General features: G+C 40.0%; 4 protein-coding genes across 4 annotated transcripts; 1 reads left to right on the forward strand and 3 right to left on the reverse strand.

Annotated features, from left to right (window-relative positions):
• Nucleotides 1-251: 251 nt before the first annotated feature.
• On the reverse strand, nucleotides 252-1,240 carry ubxn10 (UBX domain protein 10). The gene is made up of 2 exons (XM_074682531.1): nucleotides 1,209-1,240; nucleotides 252-1,028 (listed from the first exon to the last, which is right to left on the reverse strand). Exon 2 carries the CDS (start codon nucleotides 966-968, stop codon nucleotides 252-254), a length of 717 nt encoding a protein of 238 aa, XP_074538632.1. The 5' UTR covers nucleotides 969-1,028; nucleotides 1,209-1,240.
• Nucleotides 1,241-3,022: 1,782 nt separating this feature from the next.
• On the reverse strand, nucleotides 3,023-5,070 carry cptp (ceramide-1-phosphate transfer protein). Its single transcript, XM_074681564.1, has 3 exons — nucleotides 4,977-5,070; nucleotides 4,708-4,861; nucleotides 3,023-4,543 (listed from the first exon to the last, which is right to left on the reverse strand). The coding sequence occupies exons 2-3, from the start codon at nucleotides 4,839-4,841 to the stop codon at nucleotides 4,021-4,023; spliced, it is 657 nt and encodes a 218-aa protein (XP_074537665.1). The 5' UTR covers nucleotides 4,842-4,861; nucleotides 4,977-5,070; the 3' UTR covers nucleotides 3,023-4,020.
• Nucleotides 5,071-5,986: 916 nt separating this feature from the next.
• On the forward strand, nucleotides 5,987-18,150 carry ints11 (integrator complex subunit 11). The gene is made up of 17 exons (XM_074680526.1): nucleotides 5,987-6,160; nucleotides 6,442-6,539; nucleotides 7,660-7,733; nucleotides 7,813-8,041; nucleotides 8,158-8,256; nucleotides 8,333-8,367; nucleotides 8,444-8,582; nucleotides 9,607-9,671; nucleotides 10,010-10,199; nucleotides 10,274-10,357; nucleotides 10,441-10,530; nucleotides 10,618-10,780; nucleotides 12,219-12,329; nucleotides 12,912-12,973; nucleotides 13,990-14,132; nucleotides 14,433-14,562; nucleotides 17,921-18,150. Exons 1-17 carry the CDS (start codon nucleotides 6,133-6,135, stop codon nucleotides 17,984-17,986), a joined length of 1,806 nt encoding a protein of 601 aa, XP_074536627.1. The 5' UTR covers nucleotides 5,987-6,132; the 3' UTR covers nucleotides 17,987-18,150.
• Nucleotides 18,151-18,210: 60 nt separating this feature from the next.
• LOC141798723 (lysophosphatidic acid receptor 6) lies at nucleotides 18,211-19,707 on the reverse strand. The gene is made up of 2 exons (XM_074680527.1): nucleotides 19,614-19,707; nucleotides 18,211-19,257 (listed from the first exon to the last, which is right to left on the reverse strand). Exon 2 carries the CDS (start codon nucleotides 19,193-19,195, stop codon nucleotides 18,245-18,247), a length of 951 nt encoding a protein of 316 aa, XP_074536628.1. The 5' UTR covers nucleotides 19,196-19,257; nucleotides 19,614-19,707; the 3' UTR covers nucleotides 18,211-18,244.
• Nucleotides 19,708-20,825: the final 1,118 nt, after the last annotated feature.

Below are 20,825 nucleotides of genomic sequence, written 5' to 3' on the forward strand. Positions count from 1 at the left end.
AAGTTTACAAAATGACCCTGTAAGTCTTACCTTTGAGACAAAAGTGTTAAATCTGAATGCACCTGTTATTAATCATCATAAATATCTCTGAAATTAGCTTAAACCAGTTGCATGTTTAACCCAAATACTCATCTCATTCTCAACACAATCTGAGTTTCAGAGCTTTACATTTTTCTGCAGAGTGAAATTTAATCCTCCAGGTCAGAAAAAAAATCTAAGTACAGCAGGACTTTATATAATCCACATTTCACTCAGACTTTCTCCACCTGAGCGATGAACAGCACTGATCTGTTCACGATGCCACACTGAGCCAAAGTCAGCCTCATGTCTGTGAAGGTCCTGCGGGGCACGTCCATGGTCTCAACGGAAACCTCTCCATACTGGACTCCGTACTGGAGCTCGGCTGTGGATTTAACCCTGAGCAGAGTGTCTGTGGGGTCAAAGTGGTGCTGAAACCTCCTGCCACATGGTGCTCGGATTGCCAGGTGTAAACAACCCTCTTTGGCACCTGATCCTGGATCTGGTGGCTGCTTTGGCCAGAGAGTCCCCTGGATCTCCCTCTCAGGGTTGCAGGTTTTCAGAGCAGGAGGATTTGACCCCTGAATCCCCTCCAGCAGGGTGGCATCATCACACAGCTGGAGCTCTGACAGGCGTCTGTCCAGGCTCCTCGGATCTGACTGCCTCCTCTGGATGGACGGCAGGACTTTGTACTTGTTTAAGGACTGTGGAGGGGCTGCTGGGGCGTGTTGCAGCATCTGTGAGACCTCACCCTGGCTCAGCTGGTCGGTCTGCCACATCATGGGTTGAGACTGGGAGCGGAGGTTTCTGTCAGGTCTGCTGGGGTGCGCTGGAGGGTCTGGAGACGCAGGAGGCCCCTGGGTGCTGTAGTCCATATCATCTGGGAACAGGGAGCTGCTTACAGGGGGTCTACTTCGACCTTTGGAGGACTTAGGTCGTGCTAAATGCATGTCAAAGCGGACTTTCACCCCTTAAGATCTTAGAGGAGTCTTTTCGGGATTTGTTTCCTTCTGTGAATCGATCAAAAAAAAGGAAAAAGAGAAGTATTTTAAAGTTAACTTCGACCTTCCTTTGCTTCTGTTAAGATCATTTTACGAATTGTTTTCGAAATAAAAACTAAAACGAAGCTGTATTAAACATTAAACGTTTGTAAAACTTTGAATTTGTTAAATTTTGTTTTGGTTTTTTACCAGTTTTAACAGGAAGTGCAGTTTCTCGAGCGTCAGCGCGGTTGCCATAACAGTCTGGTTGCCCTGACGACAGGCTGTTGCTAGAGGAAGAAAAGGGACCCCTGGTGTTCGGAGTGTGGTACTGCAGCTGGTTAAACAGCTGTGCCTGATGTTCAGAGGTCTCCAGACCTGGTTTTCCCGCGTTTTCAGAGGCGTAACATGAGATTCTGGACCCCAAAACTACTATCATGACCCCTAGGAAAATTCTTCTACAACATCTGAATTTCTGATTTCATGCTGCCTGTGTGAGAGGAGCCTCAGAGTAACCAAACACAAACTTTCATCCCCTTTATTTTATTTTTAACAGATAATTTACTATTGTGTTATAAGGATAGCATTATATAGACTAAATGTTAAAAGGCTAGAGTAAATACCTAACTTCTGAAGAATATTTAAAAAAAAAAACATTTTCAACATACTGAAAAGTTATTGGAAAGGTAAGAATTCATAAAACCATAAGTGATTTTGTACAAAATAATAATGTGACTGTAAAATGAATTAGATCTGCAAAAGGGGAGAAAAGATCTCCCACAAGTCTCAAGAATTGAGGTATGTTGATGTTTTAATTTATCTGTTTCTTGGAGTAATAGGATATCTCATCCTGTTATCTCTAGAAAAGTTCTCCTGAGATTAAATGATAATTTTCAGGTGATCTAACTAACAAATCAAGAGGTTGATTGCTATATTAAGTTGGATGATGGTAATCTAGTTGCCTAGCTGCCTCTGCCCACATGGCTGAGTAAAGTGAAGTCTATTTCTGTTTCTTTGTGCTTTTTATAAAATAGCACAAGTAGATTGCCAGGAAATTATCCTCACATTAGTATCCTCAAGAAGAGTTGGTTAAGACCTCAAGAGAACTCATAAAATAACACGTATTGAATCCTGACCTTTAAGGGCTTCCATAGCTCTCAGCAGCAAACAGCAGCTCTATAACATTCAGTGGTTGTAAAACTACAAAATCAAACTGCTTTGTTAAAAACCACAGAAACATCAACATGTTGGATTTGTTTTATTATGCTTCAACGTTATAAATTGCTTTTATATGTGTGTTCGTAGTACAGAGTCTATACAGTACAGTACATTCATGTAAACAGCATATTTTTCCATGTATACTTGAAATTAAAGGCTGTGTTGACGCTATGTCACTGAAATGAACACCTCTGTCCACCTCAAAAACTATCGTAGTTTAAGGTATCGAAATTATACTAAATTTTAATCATCATTTTTTTAATGTACAGGGGGACTATCAGTCTACGTCATCATAAGGATGCGCGCGCATCTTGGCGGCAGAAGTAGCGAAGTTAGCTCCATTCACTCAGGCGAGTTAGCGTTTTTTAAACACTAAATTCAACCTTTTATCAGCATAAAAGTGTACGGTTGTTTTGTGGTCAGTTTGTAGAAACGATACTATACAACAGAGGCAACGTCTATCAAAGTTTGACCGTCACAGAGGAACCGGTGTTTTGGAGTTAATAGCGACCATGCTAACTGGTGACTCTCAGCCCACAGTATCGACAGTATCAGTGATTAACGGCCGAGAGTCACCAGTTAACAGGGTCACACTTTACTCTGAAACACCGGCGACGTCTGCGGGTGAATAATTAACTCTGGACGTAGTTTTCTGGTTCATTTATTATGAACCGGGTCTCGGACTCAGCAGCCTGTGTGCTCTTTTTGGTCTGGGAGGGTTTCTGATTTATTGACACACGTTTACGTCCTGGTCTGTCACAGTATGGTAATTGTTCACGGATAATGCAATCATGAGCATGGAGTGACAGTTATGTGTTTAAATTGCTCTCTGGATACGGATTTCTCCACCAAAAAACATCTGTCTACTTGCTGATCTCTTCTGTCCACTCACTGCTATTTCACAAACCTGGAAGCTGTTTACCATTCAGTTTAAAATGTACTTTTGGTGGTTAACTTCTCCATTTCAGTTGACAAACCACTATATTCCGCAGTGCTTATTCACCCAAGTTGCGCGCGCATCAGGCGTTGTTGATAAATAATCCCTCTATACATTAAGCTTTGGACGGAGATAAAATACTCAAATATTTCTCCAAAGACACTTCTGACTATAATTTCCCAGATTTTATGATTGTTGGCACTTTTTTTGGAAGACTTTCTAACATCTGGCTGGCAATGTCTTTCAAAAAACGCCTCTTAAGACTTTTGGACGGCAGTTTGTTTCTCCTCTTTAGGTTATACTTTTTGAGACCAAGTAACAAAATGCAACATTCTGTCAAATTCAATACGAGATCATCACAAATTATATTAAGGTTTTCTCTAAAACATTTGATTATGATTGAAACATTTCTTAAATACAACCAAAAACGACAAAGAAATCAAACTCTTGGTTGTTTTGCTTTAAAATAACATCAATGATTTGTCATTTTTACAAATAGTCGTCAACTAATTTTCTTTTGATCAGCTTATGAATGGTAAATGTTGAACAGCTTTTATCAGGTAACAGAGAATTAGGGCTTCACTGGTGCTCCCTTCGTGTTTTTGTGTTAAAAATGTTATTCAAAAGTGCATTATAAGAGTAGATATAAACATGCAACATGACAAATATCACTAGTTTCATACTAAACACTTGTAATGCAGTAGTACCAGGTTAGTGTCAGTGACATTTTGGTTATTTATCTAACACTGCTCTGAGAATGTTTAACACTTGAACCAGCAAACAGGATCAACAGCCAGCTGTACAGCCATTCAGCAGAGACCAGTAGTAAATATTGACTCATGTTAAAGTAACGGCTCTTCTTTCCATCTATGGTAAGTCGAGCATGTTGTTCTGAGCGTAAAGTTCCTCTGTGATCTGGTACACTTCAGAAATAAGAGGCAGAGCTTCCCCCAGCATGGCCACCACCTGCTCAGGTGTGCCTACATTCATCACTTCGAAGAAAGAAGCGCGCCCAGGGAGCACGCAGAACGCCATCCCTGCAGCTTTACGGATCACCCAGGGGTGGTGCTGGGCCAGAGACTCGTTGTAAGACTCTGCACACATGACTGAAGTCTTACTGTCCTCGCTGCTGGTGCGGAGGCGCTCCAGGAAGAGCTCCAGCCACCTGAGTGCACGGTGGAGCCTCAGGAGGGTACGACAGCCTGACTCAGGGTGGGTGCCTCTCTTAGTCAGGTCCACAAGTTCGTTCTCCAGCTCATATTTCACCATCAGCTGGAAAGTGACATACTGGGAACCATTCTCTCCCTCCAGGTGACCCACAAGGATCTTGATCTTGTTGACTGCATCCTTTGAGATGAAGCCAAAGACGCTGCCCAAGCTGTTCAAAAACCTTTTAAAAAACATAAACAAAACATAATCTTAAATATCTTTGAAAAACTTTCCTGATTTTTATTTTGAATTTTGCCTCTGTGGCTTCATTCATTAATTCAGCACAACAGATGCTTCATAATCCACCTGCATATGCGCAGAAAAAGACGAAATATTTCCACTTACTTCACAAGACCACGCCACCCAGCCACGTAATGCTCAAGATAAACTTCTTTGTTTTCCGACAAACACAGTTTGAAAGTGTCCAGCACCTCCTGTAAGCAGAATTTCTGATCATCTGCAGTCACAGAATCAGCCATGGTGTCTCGATGCGGAAGTGCTGACGATAAAAACAGACGGACAGGAAACAAATGAATGACGTCATGAGGCAGACAGCGTGAGAAAAGACAAAACTATATCAAATGACATAAACTAACAAAGACAGAACATCTTACCTGCAGCAAAACTTTAATCTTTGTGCATGTCTTTCTGCATGTACCGACTGGTCACTCCTGCTCTAATCCGCTTCTACTGCGCAGACTCGAGCAGTTAAGACAGGAAATCGGGAAACACAGCCTTCGAAATAAAAGCTGTCATCAATAGCTACTAAAACGAACAAGTTGCACCATGGCTTTGACGTCGTAATTTGAAACATTTTTTTGACGGATTGATAAATTAAAGGTATCTTTTTATAGAAAAACAAATAAATTTAGGCTGTAATCCATGGAAGCCTTGCATAATATTCATCTCAGACTGACCATTCTAATTTGTAAACCACAAGAAAAGAATGGTATCTCTTTATCAGGACAGAAAAAAAAAAATCTTATCTAATTTCATTATTATTATTATTATTATTATTATTATTATTATTATTATTATTATTATCTTTCCTACTGTTCCTGTGTCCTTTTTCTTAGTTTTTCTTTTACACGGTCAAAGTGATGTCAGTTTATGCTGTTGGGGTCTTGTGCTCCCTGATTGGGTTTTCATATATTGATGATTGCTGGCTTTCTACTTTACTTTATTTTGTTCTCAGACTTCTGTTGTTAAGCACTGTGTAACAATTTTAAAGGTAAAATATAGTTATTTTAAACTAACTTTTAGTCCTTGAAAAAGGTTATTTAAAGTAAAACCTCAGAAAACAACTCAGGTTATTATTGTTGACAGATTGTCTTGAGTTTTAGTTTTTCTTGAGAAAAATGAATAACTTAGTCGAGACTTTGAGAAGCCGACATGAATTTGTTGTTGTTTCAGTATATTTAGGACATGTAACAGGGATGCAATACTCACATTAATAGACTTTATTTTTTAACCCGAATTTTTAAGATTTTTTTTGCATGCATTATCTTTTTCTGCTTTCCAATCGAAGAGTCAAGTATATAAATTTTACTCTTTTGATACGTAGAGCATTTTTTTAAAATTGTTATTTTATTTTGAAATCTTTACCGGAAGTTATATGTTTAGCCGGTTTAGTTTGACAGCGGTGTGAAAGAGTACCAGCATGTACACTACTTAGGACAATGAATACGTCTCTGTAGACAACAAATTACCGTTGAAACTTGTCAGACTACCACAGTAAACCAGCAGTCTGTTATTTATCTCTAAGTAAATATGCCTGAAATAAAAGTTACGCCGCTTGGTGAGTAACACAGCAATGCTACCAACTTAGCATCTGGAAGCTAATTCTGTCAACAACACACCGGCCTATAGCTGGGATACTTTAAATCACTGTTTGTTTAGTTTTATTCAGTAGAATATGTCATGTTTTATCTGTTTTTAATGTTGAAAATAGCTCACAGTACATTGAATAGCACTACTATTGTCAGTAACCACCGTTAGCTGAGGATGCTAACTTTCAGACACAGTGGTGCGTTCACTGACTCCTGAAGTTTTCCTCCCCTCCTCTGTTCTCTCTCCAAGGTGCTGGACAGGATGTCGGCCGCAGCTGCATCCTCGTCTCCATCGGAGGCAAAAACATTATGCTGGACTGTGGGATGCACATGGGGTACAATGATGATGTAAGTAACACACTTTTATCACTTCAAGCATTTTATTTTTTTCCCCTAGAAAGGCAAACTCTCACACATAAATGATATGATATGAATGCTTCTGAAGAAAAACTGTTAGTATACACAAATCTCACTACGAGTAGGGTCTCAGAGTCTTTCCTATGATATGTTATACTTATAATCATTATTTTTGTCATCTTTTTGAGACATCTCACTTAAATCTACCATAACTGGAAAATGTGTTATTTTCCAAATACATTATTATTGTTCTTTTTCCAACTCTTTTTATTCACATTTTGACATTTGACAAGCATTAATAGGTAGTGGTATAACAGTGAGGTAGCTTGACAATAAAACTAAACCCTTCCCCGATCCATCCACCCCCAACAGGTCAAAACCAAACAGGGACATAACCGTCACAATAACACTCACTCAAATGCGTGTGCACGCCACGTATGATTGTGCACACACATACACACACATGCACAAATACACACATACCAAAAACAGATAAACCTAAGAAACATAAATTCAATTAAAAAAAAAGGAAATAATAAATAAAGGGTCTCAGGATGACTAAAAGCAGCTGGCCAGTAGAAAAGGAAAAAAAGAAAATACTTTGGAAAATGAGAAAGTGCAGGAGGGGAAGCAGCTTGGAGTGTGAAGCAGAGGAGTTAATAAAGTACTCTACTAATCATCCAAATCTGGAGATAGACTTAGAGATTTAACATGTGATATACATTATTTTATTTGTGGATACTGACTTTATGTTGTAAATATTGTGCATTTCATTCTTTAACTGCACTTTTCACCAAAACCTTGTGAAATTTAAGTTATCACATTAAATTAGAATGATAAACGTGTTTCTTTGAAACATCTTTATTAAAAATGTTGGGAATACTTGATTATATTTTAAGATAATTAGACACAGGAGCGTTTTCAATCAAATAAGAGATTCAGTAGCTGCAGCAGCTAGGTGAGCTTTCCAAAAAGATCACAGTTCCATCGTGCACTGAGGTAACAGGATTAAAAGATGAGTCACCTTTAAGAATACTTGTGAATTATAGTGTATTGAAAATCTTTAAGACATGCTGAATGTGCTGAATATAAGTCTGTGTTTTCATTGCAGAGACGATTTCCAGACTTTTCTTACGTAACCCAAAACGGGCGTTTGACAGAGTTCTTGGACTGCGTGATCATCAGGTTTGAAGTTTTTGTGTTAAGAGTTTTTAAGAATTAAGAATCCTGTCCTTTAACACACTCCCACCTGTTCACCCCTCAGCCATTTCCACCTGGACCACTGCGGTGCTCTGCCCTACATGAGTGAGATGGTGGGCTACGACGGCCCGATTTACATGACCCATCCTACCAAAGCCATCTGCCCCATTTTGCTGGAAGATTTCCGCAAAATCACGGTGGACAAAAAGGGGGAAACAAACTTCTTCACCTCTCAGATGATCAAGGACTGCATGAAGAAAGTGGTGCCTTTGAACCTCCACCAAACTGTCCAGGTGCGGTACCCGTGTCATGGTTTCTGTTTCCAGGTATCTGTCTCTTAATCACCTGAGCGCCAGCTGCTCGTCTCTTTTGATGGCAAATCAAGCTGTTTGTGTGGTGCTGCTGGCAGGTGGATGATGAGCTGGAGATCAAGGCGTACTATGCAGGCCATGTCCTGGGAGCTGCCATGGTGCACATCAAAGTGGGATCAGAGTCTGTGGTCTACACTGTGAGTGAATAAGTCTGCACTTTATCAGAGTCTCAGCTCAGATCTCTGAGTTAATAATGTTTTTATTTACTCACAGGGAGATTACAACATGACTCCTGACAGACATCTGGGGTGAGTTCACTTCTCCTTCTTTTAAAGTTCATTCCACTCTCTGCACAGTTTCTTCATCCCTGTGTTGTGTTCGTAGAGCTGCGTGGATTGATAAGTGCCGCCCAGACATCCTCATCTCAGAGTCAACTTACGCCACCACCATCCGAGACTCGAAGAGGTGCAGAGAGCGGGACTTTCTGAAGAAAGTTCATGAAAGCATAGAGAGAGGAGGAAAGGTATTTCTACTGTCGGTTAAAGTCTGTCTTCTCAAGTGGAGATTTAAATACAAACAGATAATCTACAAGAGGTGAAGTAGCCTCTGTTAGGCCAGCTGTTGGGTTGTTGACATTCGATCTGATGTGTGACTTTGGACGTTTTGACTGTCAGGACTTCATGCCTTACACAACCTGTGAATCAAAGGGAGCAAAACCTTAAAGCAGACCCTGATTTAGACTGATTTGCTCAAGATAGGTGCATAAGTTTTAAAATGAACATCCTGCTAGGTCTGAAAAGACCAGAAACTACTGATTGAGACTTTAATCTTATCTGGAAACTATTAACAAAGACTGCTAATGTTTTGGGTAAACGGCAAAAAATGAGTAGATGAAAAAACTGAAGAATATAAATATGTCAACTAAAGAATATTCAAATGTTAAGCACTATTTTGGTAAAAACAATGCTTCAGAATTTGCAGAAATTCTATTCACATGTAAACTTTTACACCCTATAGACTGGTAATGCAGCAAAAAAAGTGCATGAAAGGATTGGTATTGGTGCATCCCTAATGTCTGTGAATAGCATGATGCTACTCTGCCTTCTGGTATTCCCTCTGTTGCTGGGTTAGCACGGCTAGCTCGTCCATCTTATTGGAGATAGATCTTACGTTCCCAATAACGATGGATGGAAGGACAGGTCCATGTCGTCACTTCTTAGCTCACACCTGAGAACCAGCACGTCGTCCTCACCTCCTTCTCCTCACCTTGTGGAGAACATTTGGCCTAGCACCAGTTAGCATTGACATGCTACAGGCTGATAACAGCTGATTTCACATGTAAACAATGCAGCCATGGTTACATGTAGGATCTCGAGACAAACACAGGAGCAAAAATAGTAAAAATATCACTGAAGACAAAACCAGTACACAAATTAATCACCTGCTACAAATGCAAAGATGACGAAAAAGAGATAGCAACATTCTTCATTGATTTTTTTGACTCAGCTGACTTTGCTCTGACCTTCATTTCCTTCTCATCCCTGCAGGTCCTCATTCCAGTTTTCGCCCTCGGAAGAGCACAAGAGCTTTGCATCCTGCTGGAGACATTTTGGTAGAGCTGTTCTTCATTTTTTATGAACACATAAAAATCAAAACCCATTTTTAAAGCCTTAAAAATCTCTTATTTTAGTTTGTGACTGTGAAAAAGCCAGAAATAAAAGAGCACAGGATGATGCTGCGGGCAGATAATAACTACTCTCCACCTGGCTAATATCCATAAATGGTCCAATTAGAGTTAATAATGTTCACAAATCATGTCGGGCAATTAAGATGAATCAGTACACACCGAGGTCAGACGTGTTAATTTCAAGAGTAGCTGTTGTGTTTGAACTTCTTGGTGTTAATTGGTGCTTCAGAAAGAGACACTAACTACCTCCTCTCACCCACCAGGGAGAGGATGAACCTGAAAGCACCCATCTACTTCTCCACGGGGCTCACAGAGAAAGCAAATCATTACTACAAGCTCTTCATCACCTGGACCAATCAGAAGATCCGTAAGACCTTCGTACAGAGAAACATGTTTGAGTTTAAGCACATCAAGGCGTTCGATCGCTCCTACGCTGATAATCCTGGACCTATGGTGAGTCAAGATGACTCTAATGAGTGTTAATGAATACTCAAACAGCTGTGACTTACAGCCGTGTGTCCTCTCAGGTGGTGTTTGCCACTCCTGGAATGCTTCATGCCGGCCAGTCGTTACAGATCTTTAAGAAATGGGCCGGCAATGAGAAGAACATGGTGAGTTGATGGATGAGGAATGTGCTTTTTAAAGATTCAGAGTTCTTAGCAGAAGAAATTATTTCACCTTTTGTCACTTTTAGGTGATCATGCCTGGATATTGTGTTCAAGGAACAATCGGGCACAAAATCCTCAACGGACAGAGAAAACTGGAGATGGAAGGCAGAGCAACAGTAAGACAGAGTTAACTTCCTGTTTGTCTGTGTCGCTGAAGAAGAGCTAGAGCGCTGATGTGACTCCTCTTCCTGTTTCTCTCACAGCTGGACGTGAAGCTTCAGGTGGAGTACATGTCCTTCAGCGCCCACGCAGACGCTAAAGGCATCATGCAGCTCATCCGGATGGCCGAGCCTCGAAACATGCTGCTGGTGCACGGCGAGGCCGCCAAGATGGAGTTCCTGAAGGGCAAGATCGAGCAGGAGTTCAGTAAGTGCATCTGTAAAAACATGATGTTTGTTCGTTCCAGGGAGCTGCTATAGAGGCCCATCTCTGCCAGTACATAAAAAAGGAAAAAAAGTCAAAATTAGGAGATGATGAAGTCATGATTATGAGATAAAAAGACAAAGCCAAGAAAAAAAAGGACATTTATGACTAAAAAGTCTATTTTATCAGATAACAGGTCAAAAATATGAAATGAAAAGTCATGATTATGAGATAAAACAGGCAAAATAATGAGATAAAAAGTCAAAATTATGAAATTAAAAGTCATGATTATAAGATAGCAATGTCATGATTATGAGACAAAAAGACAAAATGATGAATGAAAAAATCATAACTATGTGATAAAAAGTTAAAATTCTGTGATAAGAAGTCAAAATTCTGGGCTCTAAACTTGAAATTATGAGATAAAAAGTCAAGATTATGAAATAAAAAAGTCAAGATTATGAAATAAATAAGTAATAAATTTGGAAAATGTCATTATTATAAGATAAAGAGATGAAATGATGAGATAAAAACTAATAATTATGAGATAAAAAGATGACATTTTGGGATAAAAAGTCATAATTATGAGATAATGAAATAAATGATGAAATAGAAGATGAAATGAGATAAAAAGTAAAAAAAATATCAAATAAAAAGTCATGATTTTAAGATAACAATTTCATGATTATGAGATAAAAGTCATAATTATGAGACAAAAGACAAAATGATGAATTAAAAATTCATAATTGTGTGATAAAAAGTGAAAATTCTTGGATAAAAAGATAAATATTTGAGATAAAAGGCAAGATTATGAAATAAAAAAGTCATAATCATGAAAGTAAAAAGTAATAATTTAGGATAATGTCATCATAATGAAATGAAGAGATGAAACTACGAGATAAAAACTCATAATTATGGGATAAAAAGTAATTCTAATGTGATAAAAAGTCAAAAATTTGAGATAAAAAGTCTCAGTTATGAGATTTAAAAGTCAAATGTGGTAAAAAGTCATAATGAGATAAAAAGATGATGAAATGATGAGATATATAGTCATAAATATCAAATAATAATGTTGTGATTATGAAATCAAAAGCTAAAATTATGGTATGAAAGGTCAGAATTATGAAATAAAAAGTCATAATTATGAGAGAATAATGAAATGATTTTGAGATAAAAAAAAGAAAATAGCGTAGGGAAGAAGGAACAGGACTGGACTACCTAAAAACACCGGGGATTTTCAAATTAAATAATAAAAAATAATAAATTTCAAAATAAAGCTGATGCAGAGACTATAACCCAAGCAGGAGCACATGAATCTCATAATTATGACTTTATTTTCTTGTAATTTTGACTTTTCTCGTCATTTCTTTTCACTGGTGGAAATGGGCTGACCATGCTGTGGAGGACGAAGCCTCTCTAAGCTTCTGTTTGTACATTTCAGGCATCGACTGCTACATGCCAGCTAACGGAGAAACCGCCACTGTGACCACAAACCCCTCCGTCCCTGTTGACATTTCTCTCAACCTGCTCAAGAGGGAGATGGCACTCGGAGGTAGGCTTCACGAAACGTTTGTAGAGATTTGATTCCCACACAGCTCAGAGAGTGATGAAGTTTCATCTGGTAGGTGTTTCAGAGATTAGTGCCCACAGAGTTTCAGAGCGTGACATTTGGATTTCTGTTGATTTGATTGAAGCTGTTTCTTTACGCAGCTGGTACACACGGACTGATGTCACCTAAATGTCATGACATTAGTTTGTCACAAAGAGAAATGTCACGATGTCGGATCTTAAGACTGTAAATTCCTGAGTACAGTGGATGATTAGCTCACCTCCCTTCCCACTTTGAATGTGTGCTTCTCAACACGATAAACCGCAGTCTCCTCTCTCCTCCCCGGCACCAGAAGTACTTTTTGTGACTAATAAGTCAAAGTTTTAAAAAATGAAGTATCATGGGTCTGAGAGGCAGAAATGTAATGTCCACATGTATGCAGCATTGGTAAGCATGACTTACAGATGTTCAGAATAAGACAGGAGAGTTTTATGGTATCATTTGTCCACAGGGGGCGCCAAAGTCAAGTTAAACAGAAAACTGCTCACAGCAGCTTTAATGTTCTGATTTGTTTTTGTGTTGAAGGACCTCTCCCTGATCCCAAAAAGCCTCGCACCATGCATGGAACCATGATCATGAAGGAAAACGTAAGTTCAGTCCCACTACACCTCGACAAGACTGATGTTTTTACTTTAAAGGTCCCATATCCTGCTCCTTTTCTTCAGTTTAATATGGATCATTGATGTCTTCATGAAATGGTAGTAACATGTTTTGGTCCAAAAAGCCAATAAATCAAGCACAGCAGCATTGTTTCCAGGCTCTCATAGCCCCTCTGTTCAGAACGCTCTGATTTAGTGGGCGTGGCCTTCATATGTAAATGAGCCACCGCTGATACCGCCCCGCTCTTCCGTGTCACTGAGAGCGGCGCCACGAGCTCCGAGTGCACAATGTTTAGAAAACAGTGAAGCTCGTTTACAGTAACATTACAGGCTAAAACAACAGGCTAACCGCAGCTAAAGTTAGCATCCTGAAGCTAACACAGAGACAGGGGGGACACTGAGGAAAAGCTCTTCCATCTGCTCCACAGCACACAGCGTTTAAAATACTCACATTTCCAGGGTCCCAGGTTTGTTGGAGGATGGTTGGTAATGCGCCTGGATTCAGGACCAGTCTATTTGCTAGCCCTCTGTTGGACTGTCCAAAGTTGGAAAAGCATTCGGCCGTGAAGTGACTAGCACACACATGCGCAGTTTTACTCAGTGTAGCTGGCACATTTCCTTTATAAATGAACTCTAGACATTTAGTCTATATTCTTCTGAGATGGGAAGCTTGTGCATGGAACTATGTGGCTGTTTACAGCTAAAAACAGAGCAGTGGTGGGCCAATCAGATCAGACTTGCTCCTGATTGGTCAAAAAAGGGAATCGCTGACATCGGCAAATCCCCAAAATCCAAACAGCTCGTTTCAGGTCAGGATTTTACATTCACAAGCTCTACTAAGTACAGGTTTTGTCATTAAATATCACATTTTGTGGGCTGGGAGGAAAGACAAAGACCCACAAATTTCACTAAAAGACTTAATAAAGTGATTTTTGCATAATATAGGACCTTTAATCCAACCAATCTGATAGAAAGATGCTGATCCTGTGTCTTCACTGTTCCAGAGTCTGAAGCTGGTTTCCTCGGAGCAGGCCCTGAAGGAGCTCGGCCTCAACGAACATCAGCTACGCTTCACCTGCCGCGTGCAGCTGCAGGACCCACACAGTGACACGGACACACTGCACAGAGTCTACACACACCTGAAGAGGTGAGAGGAGCACGAAGACAAGGATCACTGAGCATCCTGCGTCTCATGAATCTGTCACGTTTTAAAAATCACCACACAAACAATCAGCTTCCTCCCCCAGATCCTGAATAAATCTGACTCTCCCTCTGTTTGTTTTTTTGTTTTATTTTAATGTGTGTGTCAGAGATTTTGGAGAGTATCTCTTTTCATAACAAACTGATGGTGTGAAAGATTCCTGCGTCACATTTGTTCACACTCGTCTGCCACATTCAGGATGTTTGGTGAAAGGTGTCAAAACACTTTGTTTTTCCTCTGTTTCAGCGTTTTAAAAGGTTACACCATCCAGCACCTTCCTGATGGCACAGTCATGGTGGAGTCCATCGTCATCAAAGTCTCCTCCTCCGCCGAGGACGCCAACAACAAAGTCCTGCTGCTGTCCTGGAGTTATCAGGTACGTTGACATTTAACTATCTGAGCTTCTCTGCTGTAACAGAGCAAAAGAAGATCAATCTGTAACTGTCTATAACTAAAAAAAACCATCCTCGCCGCAGCGCCTCAGGGTAGCAAACACTTCTCTCCTAGAGGCTTTAGGGTGTGAAGTGAAAGGCCACACAGAGACTGAAACATGTGGGCAGAAAGTATGAGGTGGGTTTGACAACAGGAGGTGAAAGTAGAGGGAGGGGAAACCTGCTCGCTGTGCAGTGGAAGGACGGCGACGACCACAAAGGTCGAGAAGAAAGTACAAACATTTTAGTTTTTCTGTGACGGTCACTTTACCTGAACACTGATGGAGAGTCTGATGGAGGTAGACGAAGCTTGAAAACTGTTTTCAAAAAGGGACACGTTTGAGTTTGTGAAGAATCAGCTCTTACTGACATATTTATCAACCATCTCAACTTATGAATGCTCTTTTTGTTTAATATTTCTTAGAGTCATTTCTGTAAGAATCAGCCACTAAAGCCCCGTTTCCAACAAGCGGTGGACAACACCCTGTGTTGCCTCAGTCTTGCCTTTAACGCATGTATTGCATTGTGTCGGTTCCAATTTTTTGTGATAAGTTATCTATCTCTTCCTTTTGTTTTTGGCATTTTATAACCATACTTATGATGTATTTTCTTTGGCATTTAATTGTATTTCAAAACTTAGGGTTAGGGTTAGGGTTAGGGGACTACAGCTGGGAAAAAGCTGCCCCTTTTTACTGTCGAGTGAATTAAAGGGGACTGTCCATGAAACAATAAACAAACAAACTAAACTAACTCAGTAAAAAAAAAAAGCAAGCATAGAAAACCACTGTCGGACAGGAAGTGATGATTCTTTCGACCAATCAGTGGACTGCAGTGTTTCTAGCTCCACCTTCTGGGATTGGATGACGCCCTAACAGAAAGGTACCAAAAAACGGTACGGTATTGGTAATTTAGGGACCTGTCCCAGTTTTATTCAAAGGAAACGCCACAAAATTTGTATCATACCGAGACGAACTGAAATAAACCACTTGGTGAAAATGTTGATGAAGTCAAAGCTCACCTTTCCCTCAGGTGTCTCTTGATAACAGTGGTCAGTTTTCTGCAGTGTTACATTAGCCATGGTTACATGAGGAGTTTTTCGTCTTTTCCGAATGAATCTTTCTGAATGACTTTCCCGAAAACAATAGCATACATGGAAAGGAATATTCCAATCTCTGGTCTACATGCGCCGCTATAATCAAACAGAATAGTCAATGGGGCATGCGCAGAAAAACGTAAACATCACAAGATTTATCAAAGATGGAGGACGACACTTTGTTTATCACGGTGTTATACTCCGGATTGCGAGTTATTCGTCCGTCCAGTCTTGAAATTATGTTGAGTTCTTCAAAGTTTGAATCAAAGACAAACTTTCCTCTTGTGCTGACGGCGTCTTTCGTCATATCTGAGCATGCGCTGAAAGAACGCACCCTGACAAATTTCCGTTTGAGTGGATACATGATACCTCGGTTACGATACGATCGGTTTGGGGAAAGGAATATTCCACCCCTGTGAAACCGATTAGATGTCCATTCAGATTGGCACTTTTCATTCAGAAAGAGGTGTTTATAAAGGTTAAATTCTTTCAGTTTGAGCAAATAAAACGAATGCAAGCAGAATATTTGGGTCCATGTAAACATGGCTAATGTTAACCCTTACAGACTCAAATTAAGTTTTAGTTACAGAAAAAAGAGATATTTGGAGCTATTTCTGACTTTTTTGAGAGACCTTTACATGCAATGCATTCTGGGATGTTGCAACATTGTAATAAAGCCACATCTAGGGTAGAATCTACTAATTGGCGTGTACTGTATCTATATATATTCAGGATTCATCTTATGCAGTTTTGGTTTCAAATTGATGGAGGTTGGTCGTGAAACTTACATGAAATTGATGCCTTGAAAATGTGTTTTGGAGGCAGCCATGTTGGAAGTGACACAGTGCTGCCAAGTGGTGGGATAGAGGGAAACTGTTTGTTGCTAATGCACAGCTAAGTTCTGCAGTGGTACTTCTGAGACAAAAAGGCTCATAAAAATGTGGATGTGGAGTAATTAGCTAACGAGCAATTAGCTGTTGCAAATCTGCAACCTCCGCCTGGGGAGGGTAAGAATGTTCTCCATTAGGGGGCAATGTAGGCAAAATATGTCAGGATGATTTTATGGCAGGATCAGCATCTGGATTTTTGAACATTTTGACCTGCAAACAACATTTTTTAGCCCTAAGTATTTCTGATTTCTTCTTTCTTATTTACCACTTTTTGTCTTTTCTGCTTCATCTCATAAATTTAATCTCATCTTGTGTGCTCTTATGTGTTTTTTAAACTCTTTTATTTTCTCATCCTTAAAACATTCATTTAAAGACGTCAGCTGTAAGAGTTGTAGAGTTTCTGCAGAAAAAACAGACCTTTAGCTTTATACGAGGAGCTGATGCACAACTCAGATGGAGGTTATTGAAACGCTAGTGGATAGACTTTGGTTTGGTTTGTGATCTTAACAGAAAGTGTAAATGCACACATAATTTATAACATGATTCATTTCAGTCACAAGATTAAAACTCTGTAAGATGAGAGCTGGATTCCTTTCCAATAGAGGAGAAAATGCCCCAGGGACATAACTTTCCCTTCAGGAAAACTGAGTACAAAGCACAAAAATGCAAGAAAACAAGTGCATAAATATTTTATTTTAAAATGCACATCGTAAATTTATCATTTTAAGTTTTTATTCTTCAAAGTGTGACAAAAAGAAACAAAAAGCAGAACTTTACATGAGTTTGAAATTGAAATTTTTACAAGCAACAGAGTAAATAAAACCTGGCTCCTCCTGCCTCTCATTCACTTGAACATTTTTCTTTATTGATATTATAAACAAACCATTTGTATATATATATATATATATATATATAAATGTGTCCAATGTGTAAAACCATCCAAAACCTTGACTCATTTCTCTACACTCAAAATAAACAGAAAACTTTTCGTAAAGTCACCTTTTTTTGTTTTATTAACGCCTCAACTGTTCGACACATCCAGCCCACACAGTTTGTTGCTTCCTCTCAGAGTTAAAAACATTGTTTTGTGGTTTTGCGATGAGTAATCGTGTCTGGCATCCTTCTTTTATTTGTTGGTGAAACGACACAGTTTACGTTATTCTAAGCAATCAGTCTTAAAAACAAAAACAGAGAAACAGTCACAGGAAATAAGGCGTCATAGTTTTATTTTAAGTGAACCTTGCTTTTCTATTTTAATGTGCAAAAGTAAAGACATGTTTCATTGTCGTTTCTGACTCTGTTTCTGTTTTCTTTCACCAGGATGAGGATTTGGGGAGCTTCCTTTCATCTCTCCTGAAAAAGGGTCTTCCATCTGGACTTTGTTGAAAACTCTTTGACCCCAAACTTTGAACATTTGAAGGAAACTTTACTCTCAAGTTGAACCTGGATTCATGGAGGCTGAAGATTCTGATTAAGTGCAGAAAAGTTTGAACTCTCACCTCGACTGAGGCAGACTCACAAGCACCGTTTACCGAACTGTGTAACATAAAGACGAGTCCGTGTTTTGTTTTGATGCACAGCTGATTTGAATAAACCTCTTTGTAGAAACGTTTGGCGTGATGAAGCGATGTCAGAGCTGTCATGTTACCTCACTGTGATGGTGTAAACCCCTCTGTGCCTCCTCAGCCTCCCCCACAAACAGCTCATCTTCTGCTTCCACTTGCAGCGGCTGGTGGTGCCGTAGTACAGCACCGGGTCCATGCAGGTGTTGAGGATCACCAGAGCCATGGTGACCCGCCTGGCGTCGTGGATGGCGTTTTTAGCCGAGCAGCTCTGGATGACGTTCCTGCGCCGCAGAAAGTGCAGCAGATACACGACGTGGTTGGGCAGGAAGCAGAGCAGCGTGATGGCGAGGATGGTGTAAATGACTCTCACTGCTTTCTGCGCCGTCCTGGTCCTGATCCTGGAGATCCGCCTCACAGCCAGCGGGTAGCACACCAGGATGATGATGGACGGCACCAGAGAGCCAAACACCAGACCCAGCAGGCTGAACGTCCCCAAACGTGCGTTCCACTCGTCTTCTGCGAAGTTCTCGAAGCAGCTGTGGCTCCCAGAGTTCCTCTTCAGAGGTCCCAAGAGGACGAAGACCAGCATCGCTACGCCGACCACACACCACAGCACCACGCTCACCACCAGAGAGCAGCAGGCGCTCTTCAGCCGCAGATACGTGTGAGGATGCACCGTGGCGATGTACCGATCCACGCAGATGCAGGTCATGAAGCAGATGCTCATGTAGATGTTGGCGAAGAGCAGGATCCCGGTGACGCGACAAGCGAGGTCCCCGAACACCCAGTGGTTCCTGTTGAGGTGGTAGTGGATCCTGAAGGGCAGAGTGAGGAGGATGACGATGTCAGCCAGCGCCAGGTTGCTGATGAAGACGCTGAAGGCCGTGCGGGGAGACGTCCTGAAGGCGAAGACGAAGAAAGCGGACAGGTTTCCTGGAAGACCCACGATCAAAGCCAGGATGTAGACCGCTGGGAACAAGTAGTACTGGTACTCTGCTGAAGAGGGGCTGCAGATGTCCGTCACGTTCATCTTTACAGATTTAAGTCGAAGCAGCGTAGGTTGATTCTCCTAAGAGCTGTTGTTTTCTGTTTCTGCAGCGAGACAAAAAGTTTCCAGTCAGTTTTTCCACTTTCATTTTCATGCGGCAGTGGAAACATACAGTAGCTCCTCTTCTACTTGACTTTACACATGTTTTTTCCACCCTTAAAAGTAGCTTTTCACACAAAAAACTACTCAAAAAGTTGCTTTAACTGTATCAGATTGAATTTCTTGAAAGATAATTTAGAAGACAGGTTTTACAGATTTAATGCTAGGCATCTAAAGTCAACAATGATCCCATAAAAGCTAGAGAAACAAAAAGTATTATTTATTTACAGCTCAAGCTTAGAAATAATATTCGTTTCGTCCTTAAAACTCTAAAAGGAAGTGAAAAACAAAGCCGTCTCACCAAGATCCTCAGCGTCTTCTTCTTCGTCTGCTCTTCAAACGCAGAAAGCTGCGCTGCATGTTGAAGTCTCCAGAGATAAAAGCCTCTGTCTCTGTGTTGTCTCCTCTCCTCAGAGTGAGTAAATACCGTGCCTCTCTTTGCTCAGGCCTCTTAATTTCCTGTGTTGGTGTTCTGTAGGTGTGCAGCGCTGGGAGGATGGCAGGAAACCATAGTATGAGTCTCACTCATGCACAGTCTGCTTATATCACCCACCCACTGCAGTATTATTAGATCGAGCATCATATGTTGCTTTATTTGGTATGAAATTAAACGACATTGTTTAAACTCAAGTTTCTCATTCAAAGAGAAACACAGAAGTCTAATTTCAGCATCTTATTCACTTTTTATTTGAGGCTTTAGGTATCTGAGGTTACTGTGACTCAGTTTTGAAGCAAGGTTAAATTAAGCAATGACACACTTCAGGTTGTGCTCTCGTGTCTGTGGCCTCGAACCCACAACCAACGTGTGTTTATATTCACAACAGCGCAACCTCAAGTGTGTTATTTTGAATAGGTAGTTAGCATTTTTTCAAATCATATCCACTTTTATTTTTTCATACATACGGCAGTCAGAAAAATTAGTTAATTCAAACATAAAAGATCTGGAAGTCAGATCCCGGCTCTAGAGCTTGACCCTACCCCCTTTTTTTGAAAGTGTAACTGCTGTATTACAGATTGTCATGCAATTTATGTCTTAGCACTCAAGATATTGAATCAATTTTTGGTGCATTTTTTTCCAGATCTATACATACTAGATAATAATCCGTGCAGACTAGAATTATACCCAATGGAAGTGTTTACTTGTGGTTTGATATTAACTACAGCAGTAAGAGCTGAGCGAACTCAGACTGCAGACTCAATGTCACATAATCCTGTTTATTTTATCATGTGTAAAGAAGAGGATTAGGGCATCTAAAAAAAACAAAAAACGAAATAAATAAGTTTTCTGGTACTATTTTTTTAGAGATTTAAGTAAGAATATTTGACGTTTTTTTCTAAAAAACAAATAATAATAATAATAGAAAAAAATGAAAATAGAAAACATTGATGTAATGTTTGAAGTAATTTACCATGCTGTTTTTTTTTTTTAAACCGAGGAGGAATATTTCCTTTGTAAGATCCCAAGTATGTCGAATAGCCACAAACCGGAAGTTAGTTATATTGCCGGGTATTG

Source organism: Halichoeres trimaculatus, unplaced genomic scaffold (genome assembly GCF_033239565.1).
Source record: "Halichoeres trimaculatus isolate MK-OKI-2021-1 unplaced genomic scaffold, fHalTri1.1 fHalTri1_scaffold_11, whole genome shotgun sequence".
In the NCBI taxonomy this organism is placed as follows: Eukaryota; Metazoa; Chordata; class Actinopteri; order Labriformes; family Labridae; genus Halichoeres; species Halichoeres trimaculatus.